The sequence below is a fragment of the Cavia porcellus genome, unplaced genomic scaffold, assembly GCF_034190915.1.
Source record: "Cavia porcellus strain 051 isolate PalLab524CR breed Dunkin Hartley unplaced genomic scaffold, mCavPor4.1 scaffold_4, whole genome shotgun sequence".
NCBI lineage: Eukaryota > Metazoa > Chordata > Mammalia > Rodentia > Caviidae > Cavia > Cavia porcellus.
In genome coordinates, this window is record NW_026947487.1 from 75,363,672 (window position 1) to 75,382,726 (window position 19,055).

A 19,055-nucleotide genomic window follows, 5' to 3' on the forward strand; every position below is an offset into this window, starting at 1 on the left:
AACATCATTAAATCGAAAGATTTAGGAATAATCAAAATATTTTACAGTTCATGAACACAGGTCGCCTAGGAAGATGATAGCAACATGATCATAGATAGGTGTCTCCACAAATACCATTAATAATTGAGCCAGCTATTGTTTCGAGGTTCTAACTTGCTCTCTGATTTTAAGATATGGTGTTCTTTCCATGTTAAATGGCTAGTTAAGAATTTTTCTTGATAGACTACAAAGTGATTAATCCGCTTTCATAGAGCTCATGTGAATGACAGAAGCAAGCTGTGCAACACCAGTCCACTTTAAAAAAAATCTGTATCAACAAAGTGTAATTCATGAAAGTGCATTAGAACTCTTTAATGCACAGTAAACTGACATCAGTAATAACATAAATATAGTCAATATTGTTTTCATGTGTACTACTGAGGGAAACAGATAAAAGAATGATTACAATTGCTTAGAAAAACAAAATCCGTGGAGGCTTCCAGGCACCACTGCTTTGTTTCAGATTCAGCAGGAAGTGAAATTCTAGTAGATGAAGGGGCATCTTTTCAAAATGCTCAACTATATACATTGTGCAAAAGCTCTGTTCTGTCCTTTCCAGGCAATGCACTGTAACAGTGAAAGGTGAGATTTATTCCACATGAAAGGAATGTAATCCACTTCCTGGGCAAAAGAAAATTGAACTCGTCCTTGATTTGGTGAAAGAGAGGGACCTACTGGAGATGTGTAGGTCTTCCCAGAGCTGTAAACGCAAGCCACAGTAGCATTTTACAAAATTTTCTGGAATATTCAGGAAAAAATAAAGAAGATGATTGAAAGTATTTTACAGAGAATAAAACGTATAATTGTATTTGCAGGAATAATGACCCAATTCTCCAAAGGAAGACAGAAAGTTTCATTCAAGAGAATAAGAAGATGAAGACGTTTGCCCCTGTTACAGAGGGGCTGTCAAAAGGTTTGATATCCACACAACCAAAATAACAACTTCCCAAAGGATTATAATTACAATAGAAATAATATTGGGAGTGTCAATGCCTGACCTCAGCTGAGCACTTGAAGTGCTCACAAATTTGCAATCTGTAATAAAGTCAAATGTTTAAGTTCATTGAAAGGAATGAAGTCCCAGCAACCAGAATTCACATTAAAGAATAAGCGTGCAGAATGTCCTTTCAGAGGGACCAGTGGCTGTCACTCAGTACATCTTCAGCTCTACCCATGGATGACAGTCTAGTTCCCCGCTCTGAATTTATCAGTATGGGTTATGATGCTATTCTCCGCAATATTTGGCCCAAGTGTTTCACTGATGTATTTTTTCTGTTTTATTCATTCTTTTCGAATTTCACGATTTTTTTTTCTGTTGTATAGGTTTGTATCTACAGAACAGGATATCTGGATTCTTTCTGTATGCTGATTGCCTAAAAAACACATACACTGGGGATCTAAAAAAAATTAGTGTATAAAGGTAATTAGCACGTTCTTTGCTTTTTATAACTTTATAATTGAAATCTCATTAAAAGCTTTCTAGGTCTCCTTTTCCCTAAGTGACTAGATGTCCCTAATTTGTTTTCAACCAATGTGACTAATTCCAGGCAAAGACTAGAAAAAAGTCTGATACCTGTTGGAGAACAGCAAGGTTAAATAAGTGGGGTGGCTTTTCTGGGTTGCTTTTAACCTCGTAAATGGAAAAAGGGGGGCGGGGGGCTCCGTCGTCTTTTCTCTTACAGTCCTGCCTTTTTCTCAGTCCCGGCTGAAGATTCCAAGGGAAATGAGACACTATTTTGTTTCTCCCTCGTATTGCAGATAGGGGGAGGAGGCGGTTATTAGAGAGAGGCTCTTCCACTATCGGCTTCCCCTCTCCGCCTGACAGCCCCGCGCTCTCTCTCGCGGGCTCGCTCCTTCTCCTAGGTGATCCATTTCCAGGCAACGCGGGGCTGGCGCCGAAGCCGCGGGCTCCTCCCGCTCCGCATCCCGCCCGGGAAGGCTCCGAGCTCCCGCAGCCCGCGGCGCCGCGCTCCCGGCCTGGCCGCGCCTCCCGTCTCCGCCTCGCCAGCCCCGCGCCCGCCGCCGCGCGCAGGAAGGGGCTCCGCTCCGCATTCCCCGTCGCATCGCCGCCGCCAACTTCACTTTTTCCACCCTCCGGAGAGGGCTTCCCCGCCCCGCCGGGGTCTGGGGCTCCGCGAGTCGCCTCCTCTGCCCCGCACTCGGTTCCGGAGGCGGCGCAGCCCGCGGTTCTCCGGGTCTGGCCGGGCCGGCGCGGGGGGCGCATCCGGCGCGAGGGGGCGCTGGACGGCGGGGCGCTGGGACCCGCGACCCCGCGCGGAGCCGCAGCCTCGCCCCCTGCCCGCCGCCAGCCGGACTCCTTTCTAAAGCCGAACTGGGAACAACTCTGGCGAGGCCGAAATTCCCCTCCAAGTGACTCGGCTCGGCGAGGAGGTCCCCGGCCCCCACTTCCCCTCGCCGCCCTCCGCGAGGACCGCGGATCCCTCGCGCCTGGAATTTGCAGCGGGAGAAGAAGCTGCGCCAAACTCTATCGTGACCTCAAACTCTTCGGACTGGTTCTCTTTATTTTTGCATTTTTTTTTTTTTTTTTGAAATATTGGGAGAACATCATCCTTCAAGAGGGATCGGCATAGGAGGAGATGGAAGTTTTCCCCGTGCTCTTGGTTTTGTCCGTCTGGTGGTCTCGAACCTGGGATTCGGCAAATGCGGATTCGATCATTCACATCGGTAAGAAAGATGCCGCGCGGGGACACTTTCGCGGGCGCCCTCGCAGACGTCTCCCGCTGCCCTCCGCACTCGGGTGCTCGGCGGCGGCGGCTAGGCTCGCCACCCCCTTCCTCCTGCCGTCCCCGCCACCGCGTGGGCTCGGCAGCACCGTGGTCCGGTGGAGCGGGAGCCGAACGTGGGCGTTTCGGGCTGAGCTCTGCGCGCGGGATTGGGGAGTGCGGGGCCGCAAGTGTGCGGGCAGAGGAAGTTTAATTGAGTCAGCCTTCCATCTTTCTCCCGGATGTACACTTGCTCCATTTGGGGAAAAAAAATGAGTGAGGGGACGCGGGCGGTGTCACCTGTGTTAGCAGGGATCGGGGTGCGGGGCGCCCCTCGGATCGAACAGGTGGTTCGGCAACGTGAGCCGGCGAAGTCGCCAGGCGGGCGCAGTGCGCGGCTGCGGGGTGCCGGGCGTCCCCAGCCTGGAGCCCCGGGCCCCGCGGTCCCGCGTGGAGTGGCCGGGCCGGGGCGGGAGAGGCGGGCAGCCGAGCCCTGGGCGACACCGGGCCGGCCGCGTGAGGCCCCGCGGGAAGCGAACTTGGAGTCGCCGCGCCCGGTGGGGTGCACCGGCGCGGGGCCCCGAGGAGCCGAGCTCCGGGACGCCTAGGTGCTTCGGCCCCACCTACCGGCCACCGCAGGCTGGGCCGCGCGCGAGGGGCTGCGCGCCACTGTCACGCGGGCTCGCGGCCGGGGCCCAACTCTGCTGGCTCGCTAAGCCGCAGGGCCGGGCGGGAGCCGCTCCGCAGCCCTCTCCGCGTCCATGCGACGATTTCCCTTGCGGAAATTTCGCCTTCTTCCCGGGGCGAGCACAGGTTCGTTTGGTGGACGGCACCAAGGCCACGCGTGGGGAATTTTTCTGGGCATAGGGCTTTTATCCATCCATACGGCTTGGTGTTCTGCTGTTCCAGGAGACAGATGGGCCACAGCTTCTCTCCTTTCTGTCCCCTTACCCCTTCACCGTGCATCCTGCGCGCGCACACACGCGCGCGCATACTCACACGCACACGCACACGCGCACGCTCGCAGGCCGGCTGCAGGTGGCGGCGGCGCCCTCAACGAGCGAGGGCTTCTGTCTGGTGCGCGGTCTGCAGCGGCCAGACCCTCGCTGGCTCCGCGCCCTCTGTCAACATGTCTGCCCGCGCCTCCATCGCCACTGTGCAACTGGGGACTGTGTCTGTGCACGGGGTAATGAGGTCAGGCTTCAGACAGCCTTGCACTTGTGCATTAAGTAAATAACGCATTAGGTAGCTTGCCCGCTGGATCCCTTTCTGCTGTGGGGCAGAAGTTTTCAGGGAGAGATTATGATCTCTGGGAGGGATTTAGCGATTCTCTGGTAAGAGTTTGGAAATGAACTATGCCCCTTTTAAAGCAAGGACGTACAATTTTGTCTCCTTAAGAATGCCTGGAGCAACACTGCAGGTGTATATTCGTCATACCTTTATATTCATTTTATGATTAGGGATTTCTGACTTATGCTTTCTATCGTTCAGGAGGAAAGGCTTGTAAATAAACGCTGCTTTATTGCTTAGTCGGTGGCGTACGTGATGAATACATTATTTACAAACATGCACAGCTCTTCTGTCCTTAGTAGATGAATACTATCTTGTAATGCAGTCTGGGCATTTGTTTCAAAATAGAACACAGTTGATGTATTTTTCCCTTTGCATACTATTGTGTGTCAGTGTGACGCGGCTTATTTATAGCCACAGATTTTTATAAAAAATAAGCTATGTACTAATTAAATATCTCCTCGGCAATCTAGATGCATACATTAACTATGTACATCCTACCAAAGGACATAGTTACTTCTTAGACAATTTAAATTGAATGCAGTTAGTGCATTACACAGGAGAATTAGCTTGTTTTAGACTACATAGAATTGCAGTGAAGCCTGTTTTCTCAGAAAACTTCATATTTTTTGTAATATACTGAAAATGGCTAAATTGTGTTTGTTTCAGAGCCTAACTACCCAGCCTTCCCTTCCCCGAATTTCAGCAAAAGTATGATGAATCAAACTAACATCCCTAGTGAGACTGCCAGATACCAGTTAACATGCCTTGCGTTAGTTTACTTGGTTGAGTAGAGAAAGAGAATTTTACTTAGGAGGTGAATGCTTTCAGTTAAACATTCAGTGTGAGAAATACGATTAGGATGAAATGTTTTCGTTCAGGACTAAAGGGATGAAAGTGATGACACTGTAGGGAAAGGAAATATTTCAGATGTAGAGATCTAAGTAGATATGCAGAAATGAAAGGTCTCCCAGCCTGATGCGATGTGTTCAAGCAGAAAGTAGCTGCATTAGGTAGTTCAGGCAAACTGGAAAGATTAAAGACATTGCTGTAATAGGTTTTTTAGATATCGAATTCTGTTGGTATTGAACTACTTCATGTGTAGTTTAAAAATTCTCACCTGTCTTTCTCTATTTTTACTTCATGCAGGAGGTTTAATAAAGTCAAGTAGCTATTTTAAAATCTGTTTTATTAAGCATTAGTTTACTATAATGGTGAGATATAATAGTGAAACCATAATGGATGAAATGAAAATGTGTTTATTTTATTCCACTTAATACCCAAGATACTGTAATTCCTTCGAATTTCTGTTAAATACTTAATATTTACATGTTTCCCCTTCCATCTTTCTCCCCTCCCCTACACACACACACACACACACACACACACACACACACACACACACACGGTTTAGAGATGAATTGCTTTCATTGAGCTCTTCTTTGACCTGAGGAAAGAAAAGTCTTTTAACATAAAAACTACACAGTTTTGAATTATGCTTCTACTTTGAGGCTGTGTATTGATTGAGTAATTTCATCAGACCCACATTACTTGATTGCATGGAAGTTTTCTAATGATTGGCATGCTGTAGGAAGAACCAAAAAGTCGTGAGTGGAATGGCAATGCTACGGTGTTTTATGAGGCTATTCAAAAGTCTCTCTGATTTATGTAGCTAGAAAGCCCCAAAGTCTTCGAGATTAGCCACGCTGGCTGCTATTTTCTTTATGCATCAGTCATCCCACGCTCTGCACTCCCTAAACACAGCAGGAGTTTAGAGTACTGCTTTAATTAAGCAGGGATTAGGTGGCATTTCCAGTCAACTGCACAGTTTGTATTTTGCTTCATATCTAATATGGACGATCTCATGTTTTAACAGTTTAATATATGCTGGTTTCCTTATCTGGTTCCTGTGCTCACAGAGCTGACTGTAAATTAGCTCTCCTCAGTTATAGATCTCTACAAGGGAACACTCAAGTACTGTACTTATTGATATGTTACACAAATCACTCATATACACTGGTTATCAGTCGTAGAAAAATACCTCATGTCATCAGGGAGTAGGAAAGAAGCGTTTGCTCGTGATTTCCTCTTAAACAGATGATACTTTGTCCTGTGAGATCATAATCAACTGTGACATTATGAGAAGTCTAAAAAAATTCACAGAGCACTAGAGACACTTGAGAGAATACTTTTATCATATGACTGTGCAAACTAAAGTATAAATTGAGTAAAATGTGTCAAAACGTTCAAAACAATAATACATGACAGATTCAAAGCATCACTTTTCCCTACTTTTGAACTGAAGAGTAGCTTATGAATTACAGAATACAAACACATTTCCAGAAGGTATCCTGGGTCTTTACTCAGTATTACCTCTTCAGCTATGTAAATGAGTTGCATTTGCTAGTGACAGTCCCCAGGAGTGCTCAGGGACTCTTTCTGTACTATATCTCAATGATTTTTCATCCTTCTCCCTAAATTTTGGGAAAAGCATAGAAATATTTAGGAATATACTAAAATGCATATGGTATTATTATCCTCTGTATCGTTAGTATAATTATTTAAGCACAGTTTAGGTGTGCATGAAGAAAGACAACATCTCTAGCGAGCCGTGAATAGTAACACCACTGAAAGCTGTTAACTAAGGACCTTTTCTTTCTATTCTATGTCAAATGTATATCCAATAAATACCTCTCAATTTCTTTAGATATGAATAAAAATCAAAGTGATTAACTTTTAACTTGTCCAAAAAATAGAAACTAGCTGAAATTGTTGGGAGCAATGGAATATACATTTAATTCAATTGTGACTTCTAACATGTGTGTTAAACTTCTGTCTTAGAAGGATATTACAGTCTTTAAACCACACTTTTTAATCCAGGTGTTTTCTTTCCTATACTTGCATATTTTACTTTATTTTTAAAAGTGACACATTCTCACTTCTTTCGGATAACCACCATATGTCAGACTGTAGACAGCATATTGGAGAGTATCAACACTTAGTGTTACTACAGTTTTCATGTTTATGAGGAAATACATTTTTGGCTTATAGAGATATCTTAGCCATTAGGTGTCACTACATTCTGAGTTGTAGCTTTGTTGTTCTACTTGGAAAACATGTGACATGTTTTCTAAATCCTCAGAAAAACCACCATTTAATGAGGTGTGATATACTATAAATAAAAGTGCTTTTTATTTTCAATTCAACAAAATATGCATTATTCCTGTTTCTTACATTTTGTAAGAATTTTATTGTAGGACCTATCAACAGTTGGTTCATTAGCTATATTAAGTCGCTAGTCTGGTAGTGTAACTTTTCCCATGAATTTAAAATAGAAATATATTAGTCAATATTATTCTTGGAGAAAAACGAACACAAGCAAAAAAGTAAAATTCCAGGAAGGTTGAAAGTATTCTTAATGGTGAATGTAATAGTTTGTCAGGCAGATTCTAACGGGAGCATTTCTGCTTAGGTGTAGGAAATCTGGGCCTTCTAACAGACTGTGATGTGAAACATATCTATGGTAGTACAGTTCTAAAAAGCATGCATGTTGTGCTGGGGGTATAGCTCAGCGATTCAGTTCCTGCTGGCAACTGCAGGTTCCTGACTTTGATTCCTGGTACAAAAACAAAACAAAACAAAACAAAACAAAACAAAACAAAACAAAACAAAACAAAACAAAACAAAACAAGAACAAATGAAGCCATATATGTTGGCAAAAATACAGATATAACTAAATATAATGTTAAGTAAGTGTTGAATTTTGTGAATGTCCATGTATATTTTCAGGTAATTTTTGCCTGATTAATAGTAATTTTAGGTTTTGTATGAGTCGCTGGACATACCAACTCCACGAGCGGGTTGATTGGGCCAGTTAGATGATTTAGTTTGAACATTAACAAAATCATGTAAGTAGAAATACAACAATAGGTTAAATGTACGAATAAATTGCCTTACTATGTTAGACTTTGTCCTTTGACAATATTAAATAATTAATTATTAGTTGTAATAATAGGTTAGTAAAAGCAGAGTAAGATTTGATAATAAGTTGGATGTCTAAAGGACAAAGAGAATACTGAAGTAATTCTGGAATTGTTCATTAAGGATATATGTAGAATTCAGTTGTTCATATTGATTAATTAATCCTAGTCTCTTGGTCTGGGCACAAATTTCAAGGTAAATGTGAAAAACAGGGGAATGTTAAAAATATATTAAAAATATATTCTAGGTTTGAATCTGAGAGGTTTGAGCCAAAATTCTGATTTTTATAGATAGATAATGGAGCAATATTGAAAAGTTATAGTTTCTTGAGTCATTTTTATTAACCCTAAAATGAGATTTAGACTAATGTTCTCTTAAGCTGTAAAATTATATTAACTGAATTGAAGAAAAATTCAGTATTTGAAAAATAAAGAAAGGAATTGAGAGAAAGAATGCAGTCAAATAGGATTCATATGGCCACACTTGATGGCCAGATTAAGAGTTTTAGAAAAGAAACACAAGAGGAAATATGAACCTAAAAACTACTGTTACTTACTTTAGGAATCCCTTAAAATGAAGGTGCTGATTGATGAGAAAATACTTATCACTAATATGTGCCTTAACCAGATATTCTAAATAGCTCTTAGCAGACTGAGAGAGATGAATTTACTTGCTTTTTAGTTTTAGATTCTTTTCCCTTCACATTACAGTACAAAGTGTTACCTGAAACAGTGTTCCCATTGTTGCAGACTTGCTCAGGAGGCTGATTGGATGGTGCAGTCTACTTTAGTTTGTGGAATTTACAAACTGGAAACCCATGAGGAATATTAGCATGAGTTTAATATCACTTGCAAACTGTAGAGCATAAAGAAATATACGTGCTCCCAGTTCTTCATTGGGTTGAATTCTTGTTCCAGCTTGCTGCCCTTTCACCCTACTGTTGCTGACAAGTGGGAATCGGGCTGAGGCTGAGCTGCCTCAGTGAAAGCTTCCTACATAGGTGAAAGGGAAGCCACAGGTGAACCGGAGACTGAGCTCGTAAAAGCCTGTGTGTGTTACAATTTCTTAAGTCACGCTTGACAACTGTTTTTACTCTTAAAAATTACCCAGTTGATTTTATTATAATTAAAATGCTCAAAGTTTTTTCTTCATACCAAAATAATTAAAAATACTACTTTAAAAATAAATTATTTTGTTGCTGTAAGCACCTGAGTTATCCTAAGAAACCTTAAGATATTTACTTCATTATCAAAATCATTAAATTCCGGAAGTTAAAATTGCAGAAACTACAGGGTAATATTGTCATTGCTACCCGCATGTAGTATGCTTTGCTAACTAGGAGAATGTTCTTTCTTTCAGCAAATGTTTACTCTGAACCTATACTTTAGGTAGTAATGCTTTTAGTTCCTAGAATTTAAATATTGACTAAGGAAGCTATGTTTTTGCATTTCAAGAAGCATATAGTCTCTTGAGGGAGACTACTAGATAAACATGAAGTTTTGTGATTTAATGTTAGGTTATTATCAGTGCCATGGAGAGAATGTGGGGCTGGCAGGAGATGACATGTAGTATTTTTGTAGGAGGGAATAGAAAGAAATGACTGGTAGACAAGTAGGGCAGAGCCTGTAGGGATTGAAAAATTACCCTAAGGTGTTTTGATATCTTAGGTACATTGGGCTTCAGATGAAGTAAGTGTTTGGTACGAAGGGGACTGTATTTTAGAGAGATAGCTTTCTTTGCCTGGGTTAACTGCACAGAGTAGAAATATAGTTTGAGAATCGTGAATTGAATTAGGTGGTGACTAAAAAAGAAGAGCTGTTATCAGCCTGTGTAGTTAATTTGGTGATAAAAGAAGAGGATTTCTCCAAATATTAGTCAGTTGGGAAAAGGGTAGAAAAAGTAAAGAGACGTCCAAAGAATTTCACCTAAGTGATTGAAATATGTTACTATTAACTAAAATGAGAAATATGGAGAAACGAGTAAGTTTGTGGTAGAAATCAAAATTGTGAATGTTAAATTAATAGCATCATAAGTTTGATAATTTAAATTTGCAGTACGTCATGTGAGAAGGCAATGTAGACCTTGGGATTTGAGCTCTACAACTGGAATTTTTCTTTGTAAACATGGACTTTAAAGCAACAGGAGATGAACTGTGGAGTAAAAGAATTCCGAGAAGGACCATTCCAAAACATAGAGATCCGGGGGCCCAGGGGTGCTGCAAGAGAGAAGCCGTGAGCTGTGAGACCGGAGAACAACCAGGCGTGTATTCCTGACACTGTGTTTTTAAAGACAGGAAGAGGGAGACTGACCGATCCTGTGTATGAAACTTGAGACACGACTACTAATTTTGAAAATGTTGAGGGCAAAGATGAGTTTGACAGAAGTGTTTTTAATAAGCTAGAAGCGACAAAATGATGATCGGAGAGGATTCAGAGATTTAGTGGCCTGTGAAGAATCCAGTTAGTTTTGTTATAAGGGAGTAAGACAGTGATGATGGTGTGACTATGAAGACAAGGGAGAGGTTATATTTGAAGATGAGTGTTGGGATATATAAGGCAATGTGTTCAAGATTCAGTCATAAGAGAATTACCAGGAGGCAGAATTTAAAAAGAGATACCTATTTTTCTTTGAATTTATTTCATTCCTTAGTTTGGATAGCGAATGATTTAAGACAGTGATGCCTGCGCCTATTTATTTTTTCATGTAGTAATCTTGGATCTAGTGATAGTGGGTTTCATGTAGTAATCTTGGATCTAGTGATAGTGGGTTAAAGCTACTGGAATTAGCTGAAGAGAGAAGCTTACGTGTGCTCTCTAAATATACCCTATTAGTTATTGTGCATTTTGCTTTAATCTCCCAAATTACTACTCAAATTCAGTAAAACTTTCTTATTTGAAATTCCTAGTGGATTACATTCTAAAGTGAATCAATATATCATTTCAAATAGAATACTTGGTTTTATGATAGTGAACTAATTCTTACAACATACAATATTCTTCTATGATGAATGATACTAAAAAACTTAAAATCATCTGATTATAAACAGACATGTTTGAATTAGTTGTAAGCTTACTCAAAGTAAGTTATGTCATACATTTGGTTGGCTGAAAACATCACATTGGAAAATTTTTGCAAAAAATAATAGAATTTTTATAGGGCTGTAATTATCCTTGCAGCACAGAAATTAAGTAGATGAGATTCATATTATGTTAATTTTAAGTGACATATTTAAATATTTACTTTTATTGATCTTTCATATCCATTCATGCTGTCCCATAAGTGACAGGTATTCATTCACAGTTGAAAATGAGAAAAGGGAATGTTTTCACTTTTCTAACCTCAGAAAATTTTAGTTCTTGTCACAGGTCCATTAATATACCTAAAAGTTGTGTGTACTACATTAATTTTTCACCTCAAATAAGAATATCTGTGTTAAAATAGGAACTTCAGTAGCAGGTGAATTACATTTTTCTGTGTTCTTTGTCATTTCTAATACTGTCTTCTATGTAAAAGGGTTTAGTCTTGTGGAAACAGTGTGATTTGAATGTTAAATGGTGGTTTCTGCTTGCTTACGTCTAATACGGTGTATAAACATGAAATACATGAATAGGGAGAGGATAGAGTATAGGCAACTTACGGTTTGGGATCAACCATGATTGGCAAAAACAAAAAAATCCAGCTGTGTTATGACTGGGGTTGAGATATGTAATTAATGAAACATAGAAACATCAAAAGATTTTTTTCAATTTTCTAGTTCATAACTTCCCAAGGCAGTGAGATGTAATCATTGAAAGGGATTGCTGAACACATTTAAATCCAAATTTATTTGAACTGAGCACCTAAAATTGGTGAAGTACTTAATATAGTGAATCTCAGCATTGTTACAGTACCATGCCCCATAGACCACATAGTTTAGATTGACATATTATCTTAAAATCTGAGGAGCAGGTGATATTTTAGGAGACACAGCAAGACAAAAATGCCAGTCATGTTACTCTGTTGCATGTAGCTTGAGATGAATTAAAATCTAGAAGATTGATTCTTGCTCCTGATAATCGCTGCTACCTGACAACATACCGAATTCTGTCAGGGGTGTCGTGGCAGAGTCCAGACCTTATGCTAGTCTGAGCCCAGATCTTCTTGATTGTCTGTCTGAGTGTCTTTAATCTGAGACAGTTGAATTTTCTTTTTTTGATTTACCAGAAGCTCTCAGCATGGGTCCAAGCAGGCATGTCCTGTCTGGGTACCATTATGTTTTCTTAACATGGTTTTTCAAAGTTAACACCATGTGTCTGTGGATGATACCTCGTGGTATCACAGATTTGAGTGTGACTACCTTCCTTTACTTGGTTCAGTCGTGGTGAGTTTTTGACCTTTTATGTAATTCATTATTACAAGTGGAGAAATCGTGACTTACATTCTCATAATCCATTTGCAAAGCATACATTTTTAGGTCCTATGTAAACCACTATGTGACATTCTGGGGATTTTGGCAAATATTTTGTCAGATCTATTGTGTCCAAATATTTAGTTCTACTATGCTTAATCTAAATAATCAAATAGAACATTCCCTTGTCCTTCAAGAACTTTTAGGCATTTCTGCCTTCTGAGAAAATATTTTGGTGATAAGAAACGGACATTAGAGCAATTCATGACTCCCAGAAGGATGGGTGGGAACTACTGTTGCACTGAAGGTCGTGATAACAAATGCCACGTTTGTGATATCCTGAAGATGCCATAACACAAACATATATTTTAGGGGGGGAAAGAAAAAAATCTCCTAATTGGAATGAGTAACTTATCCCTTACAGATGGTCTTCATTTATAATAGATACCCCTTCATTCAGCTTTCTGATGGTTAATCATTCAGTTTAGTACGGCTCTGGGCTACAAAGTTAATGCAGTCATGTCAAAGTTAGATCTAAGGGATAAAGTCTATCATTTTCCTCTTTTCCTCTTGTTGGTTTTTCCATCATAGTTGTCAGTAGTTGTACTACAGTGTCAGGTAAAAGAGGAACTTTAAGACCTGGTTATTATATAATCAGTAAAACAGAGATCTTTTCAAAATTTAATATAGTAGATAATTCATTAGACATGTTTTCTTCATTATATATGAAATCAGAGTAATTTTTCTCCTCATTTCTGAAATTAATAGTATACAAGTCTTTCATATTATTAATCTGTGTGTTGTTTTGAACCTTAGCAAAGTTGCATCAAAAGTGCAGTAATGGGTGGTTGCAAGGATAAAGTATTATTAGGAAAATAAATATATACTGAGCTTTAATTATGTAGGTGTAATTGAGCATAAGACAGAGAAAACTGACAGTTAACAGATAACTCAAAAACTAATTGGCCAACATATCTTTCTCCATAAGAGTTTTTGTTGTGGTTGATAAACAGTTAATAAATAGCAAAATTGCTTTGACTCTTTCTTTTTATGTTTCCTGTTTACCCTTCAGTGGCAGTGCTAATGAGCAGTGAAATGTCCAAAAGCAAGGAAAAAGGAGCAAAGGGTATTAGATAATCTATAAACTGGAAAATCAGCCCCTGAGTGCTTATATGCACAGGCTTGCTGAGAAGAAACAGTTTATTTTCTCAAAATATTGCCCAGATTCTGAAGATGAAATTTGCTCCTGGCTGCTGAGCTCACAAGTGAGCGAAACTTGCAGGCCACCAAAGAGGAAAATGCTGAATGATAAAGACTAGGAACAGAGTGAAGAATATTATTAGTGGGAAAAGAATCTGTCAGGGGTGATGCTGCTGACAGCCAAGGCCCTGGGGATTAGCTCAGCACCCTGTGTCATGCTGATGGCAAGTTTCTTTCTTTCTTTCTTTCTTTTTTTTTTTTTTTTAAATGAAAAATATAGATTTCAGCTACACTTCTTAAACATTTTGGGTAATTACGTTAAACTGTGTTGGACTGACATTCCTATTGTACTGAGCAACCATGTTGTGTATTTCCACTCGGGCTCCAGCTGAATCTAGACTACAAGAAAAAACTTGACCATTGCTTTTTTAAAAAGGAATGGGAAGTACATAGCAATGAGAAATGCAGAAATCTGGTCAGTGATTTGCTGAGGGGGAAGAAGGAGAGAAGGGAAATGAGAATGCTGTGATCCAGGAGAGTGTGTGGCTTGAAGGTTATGTACGGTGGCGAAGTCAGTGAGGGCAAACCGTTTAGAGGCTAAGTGCAAAACTGCAACCAAACTCACTTATGTATCACAGGAACACTAGAATTAAAGCTGAATTCTGGAGTTTTAGCCTAAAAAAACCAACTTATACAATAACATTTTTTGTCTTAAAAACACAATAACATGGGGGCTGGGGATTTAGCTCAGCGGCATAAGCGCCTGCCTTGCAAGCAGGCAGTCGTGAGTTCGATCCCTGGTACCGATAAAAAAACAAAAAAGACAAAAAAAAAAAAAAAAAAAAAAAAAAAAAAAAAAAAAAAAACCACAATAACATGCACGCTGTAGGTTCACCGCCACTGGGTTAGGTGGCTATTGCAGTATGTTGATTTTCTCTCATTCGCTCCTTCCCTGTCTTATCTCTTTCTCACTGATACATTTTTTTTTTTACTTGTACCTGTTCGCTGAGAAATCTATCAATTCAGTGCAGTTCCAACTAGGTTAGGAAACAAGCTTTTCTTCTTTATTTTTCTCTTTCACTCTTTTAGGTCATGTACCACTTATGATGACTCAGTCTTAAACTTTCTTTGGAGGGGAAAGATATTTTTTCAATATTATAAAACCATGAAATAGGAAATTGGAGAACAGTTCTGAAGTTCTTGTTCAGTCATAAGAATCTCTGTAATGGATTCAGCTAGCAAGTTTCTTACATGGATTACACACCCATATAGGGTTGTGTATTTCAATCTTTGTTTCTCTTTTGTATAGGCAAGGAGTACTCAGGTGTAGGGGAGGAGGAAGCTATAAGACTTAGTTCAGCATAGTTTAGAATGTATATGTAAAGATATGATGTATGATTTTCTTATTATTTTCTTCTTTTCTTTCTTTTTTTTTGAAATGAGGACTTGCTGTTTGCTCAGGTTGGATTCAAATTCACTATCCTTCAACTCAGCCTCCTGAGTAGATGGATTAGAGGCATAAGCCACTGCATCTAATGTATGATATTTTGTAATTAATTAACAATAATACATTCTGGCTCATGTTTGGATAAGAAAATATGGATATTTCTTTTATTGTCTTTATAGCTACTTACATTTAAGTTGATTTTTTTCTTTATTTTATACACATGCTACTTTTGGTTTATAGTAATTGCTAATGAGTTCAAACTACTAGTTGATATTTTAATGTTATAATATTGTGCTCTTCACCCCAAATACAAACTGAAATGTTGCACACTATAATGATAGCAGATAACTGATTCTTCAAATGGAATAATTCATTATAATTAATACAGTTTAGAAGGACTAACAGAAAGAAAATCTTGCACAAAATAATGGTAGAGTCGCATAAAGAATCTTTTGGTGTTTTGGGTCTGTAAAGGTTTGACATCAGGATTAGCTGGTCAGCTTGTATGCCCTCTAGGCTGTTCGAGGCCCCAAATTCTGCCCTTGGGGAGACTGGTTATCTTTCTTATTTTGGGGCTGTTTATACGGCATCTCTAATGCTTCTCCACCTGGACAAAGCAGAGAAGAAATAATACGAGAATGTAGAGAAGGAGACAGTATGTATTTCTTTTTGAATTTTAAGAACTAAGACAGTAACTGGGAGACCATTGGTAGTTATAAAATATTATTGATTATTAGAAGCCCATATTTTACTTCAAATCATTTTTTCACTTTTACCCGAGAGGAGAAAAAATAATTCCTATCTTGATTGGACCATTTTGTCCTGTCTGTAAACATGCTTGCAGAACTCTACAGTATGTTGTAAATAAAAGAGCTGAAATCCTGAAATGCTAGGTTTGTCTTTCTGTTTTTCATGAATTCCTTGATTAATCTAAGGATTAGAAGACAAGTCAATTTTAACATCAGTTTTTGTCATTAATACAGTGAATTATTAATGGTCTGTCCCAAAATCTCATGATTTATCAATCCAGCTGTTTTCACTTTGAATTAAAAAATGTGGCCAGTGTAAGCCACTTATAAATTGCTTTCATGGATAAGAAAGTAGTTTGCTCAGCACTGTCATGAACAAGCACAGCAGAGAAGCGGTGGTCAGGGCCATGCAGCAATGAAAGGTCCAGCCAACCAGGGAAGTAGCAAATGCTTGGATGAAATGTAAGGTTACAGTGGAGCACAGGGCTAGAGAGGAGATGTGAAGTTAGGATGGTCCCTCTGGGTCTGTGAGGACTCTTTAAATCATTTCCGTTATGAGATGGTTGACTTTGCATTATAGGACCTTTATGTCGGTGTATGGCACACGGGATAGGCAAAAAGACCTCAGCGGCACCCCAGGTCCAAGAGCGTGAAAGCTGGTCTGTACTGGTTCAATGGTGAGCACGAGAGAATTTGCATGGAGTAGAGGCTCAAGTGATTGCACCCACTGTGTGGGTCCTGCTATAGAGGTGAGTGTGAGAGAATGTCCAGTATCACTGCTGACTGCAGACTTGAGTGAGTCCAAGCACCCTGTTTACCAGCATTCAAGAGCAGCCATCGAGGAAATGCTTGGAGAGGGGAGAAATGGAGGTCAGTGTTGAACAAACTTTGGCAAAACAGTGAAGTGTCGGAGCCCAGATACCAGCTTCCCCGTCATCAGTTGCTCTGGCTTAAATGAAGAAGGAAAGGCCATTCTTCATAGTAGCCAATCCATTTTTACTGGAAAAAAAAAAAAAAAGAAAAGCTTTTTCTAAACATTCTTTTCTTTTACCTCACATCCTATGTTGATATGCTCATTTCCCACTTCAAATATGAACCATTTAAAATATTTTTAGCCTCTTATGGTCAGAAAAATACTAATTCTAAATTATCAAGACCCTTAAGATTTTCAGTTCCCATGTTAATTTATTTATCAGTTCAGAATTATTAATTCAAACTAATATTACCGTGTTTTTAGACTGCACATCTTTATTCCTTTTTAATATATGTCTATTTAAAAAAATGCCTCGGACTAATATTACGAGAGTGGCAGGGTTAATTTATTTGCATTCCATTTCCAGTACAGAGAATTTTAAAATAGAATGTTCTTTGACAGACTTTTAGGGTATTAAAGTTACATTGAAAAAGTAATAATTTTTATTAACTTGTGTGTTATTGCTTTCCTTATTTCATATTGCAAGTAGAGTTTGTTATGTAGTCACAGGAATAAACTCAAGTACAGTAATAATTTCATATAATTTTGTGCATTTTAGTCACATGCTAGCGTCAAACATAATTAGCTGGAGGAGAGGAAAGTCAGTAACAAGCATAGGAGTGAAGTCTGAAATCGGTTGAGTCCCATTTAGAGTCATACTACAAGGATCTTGTTGGTATATTCGTCTCTGTCTGTGTGTCTATCTCTCTATCTCTGTCTCTGTCTATCCCTCCCTTCCTCCGTCTCTGAATTCATCTCTCCCTCCTTCCCACTCTCAGAATGCTGAACCTTCATAGTTAAGGATCTGTGTTCTGTGATAAGAAGAGATATTTATAAGTACTGGGGTGAATTCCAGAGAAGGTGAAAGCTTTGTCTGTGCATTGTGTTTGTATGTGTAAAAACTGGTTGAATTGAGAAGTGGAGCAAAGAGGGGTCAGTCTGCTTTTTGCCTTTTAGCATCTTATTCATAGTTTAGTTTTTTGGGCTATTTTTAAAATACACTATGTTCAGTCTAGTGAAAACAGTTCAGGTGTGAAATTATTAGAACTGAATTTGGTCCTCTCTGTTTTGTTTTTACTGAATTGATCTTTGTAAGAGAGGCAAGGATGAAAGATCCAGTGTTCTTGTTCCCAAGGTCTATTTAACTTCAAAATAAAGAATAAGAATATTTAAATAAATAGGAGCTTTTCTCAATTAGTTGAGTCAGTTGGAAACTGTTATGATTGATAATATTTAGAGCTCAAAGATTTTTTGCTGCTTAAGTGGAGTTTCACAGAGTAGAAAGGGGAAGTATTGGGTTTAATATCAGATTATATGTTCAAATTTTGCCTTGTTCATTTTTACCCCTTCCTAGCTGTGGACTTTAATTACTCATGAAATTTCCAAAGTCTCACCTTCCGACCTGTACCTATAGCCTCTCCATCTTATCAGTTATAAGGAAATCCTATAAAAGCAGAAAATATGGTCTTAAGGATTTTGAGAATAGTCCGTATTCATACTTAAGGAGATCGAATTTGTATTAAATATACTACCAGTTGAGGACTGGGATTGTGCGTTAGAACTTGTGCCATGCTGGGGTCCAGATGGAGTTCTGTTTATTTCCTGTTCTGAAACCCTTAAGTCGGATCTGTTAAACATGGCTTTTGTACAACATATAAACCAAAGTTGAAACACATTCATGAAAAGAATATGAACTTAAGGTGAGCTGTTCTTTCAGAGATGTATTCCTGCAAGTTTATCTGCAAGAGCTGCCTATATACTGTTAATCATTGGCACTGAATCTTGTAAAACTCTGGCTCCACAGTCCCTCATACTGCTTAACTGAGATTTACAATTGGGTGATTTCATAATTGATTATTTAAATCAGAAAATTTTTTGAGAGTAAAAGTGATGGGAATAAGATTTCTGTTGGCATGTAGGAGACAAACTGGAACTGACTGGATGTAACTTTGGAAAGGCAGCACCTTAATTTCTGTGCTGTCCCCAAGGGTGTCATTTGCTCACAGTCCGGCCCAGGTGTCAGCTGCCCGATGCATATTCTCCTTTAGTAGCAAGTGATTCTGTTTCAGCAGCAGCTTGTTCTTAGCCGAGTTCTTTATGCCTCCTGGATTTAGATTTTGTTTCTGATAGCTTTGTGAGGCCCTTTTTTCTTTTGTTTTCCTAACATGTGGCAGAAAAGAGGAAAACATACATATGAATTATGTTCCTCATGCAAACATTTAACTCGTTATTTTTTATATCAGAAAGTGGAAGGTGGTACCTATGA

General features: G+C 39.4%; 1 protein-coding gene across 3 annotated transcripts in view; it reads left to right on the forward strand.

The window, feature by feature from the left end:
- The first annotated feature begins 2,563 nt into the window (after positions 1-2,563).
- The window catches only part of Grid2 (glutamate ionotropic receptor delta type subunit 2), a 1,371,796-nt gene continuing 1,355,304 nt past the window's right edge, over positions 2,564-19,055 (forward strand). For all 3 annotated transcript variants that reach the window (XM_063247280.1, XM_063247281.1, XM_063247279.1), the window contains exon 1: positions 2,564-2,724. In XM_063247280.1, coding sequence (XP_063103350.1) covers positions 2,637-2,724 — 88 coding nt within the window. In that variant the 5' untranslated portion in view covers positions 2,564-2,636. The remainder of the gene's footprint in view (positions 2,725-19,055) is intronic.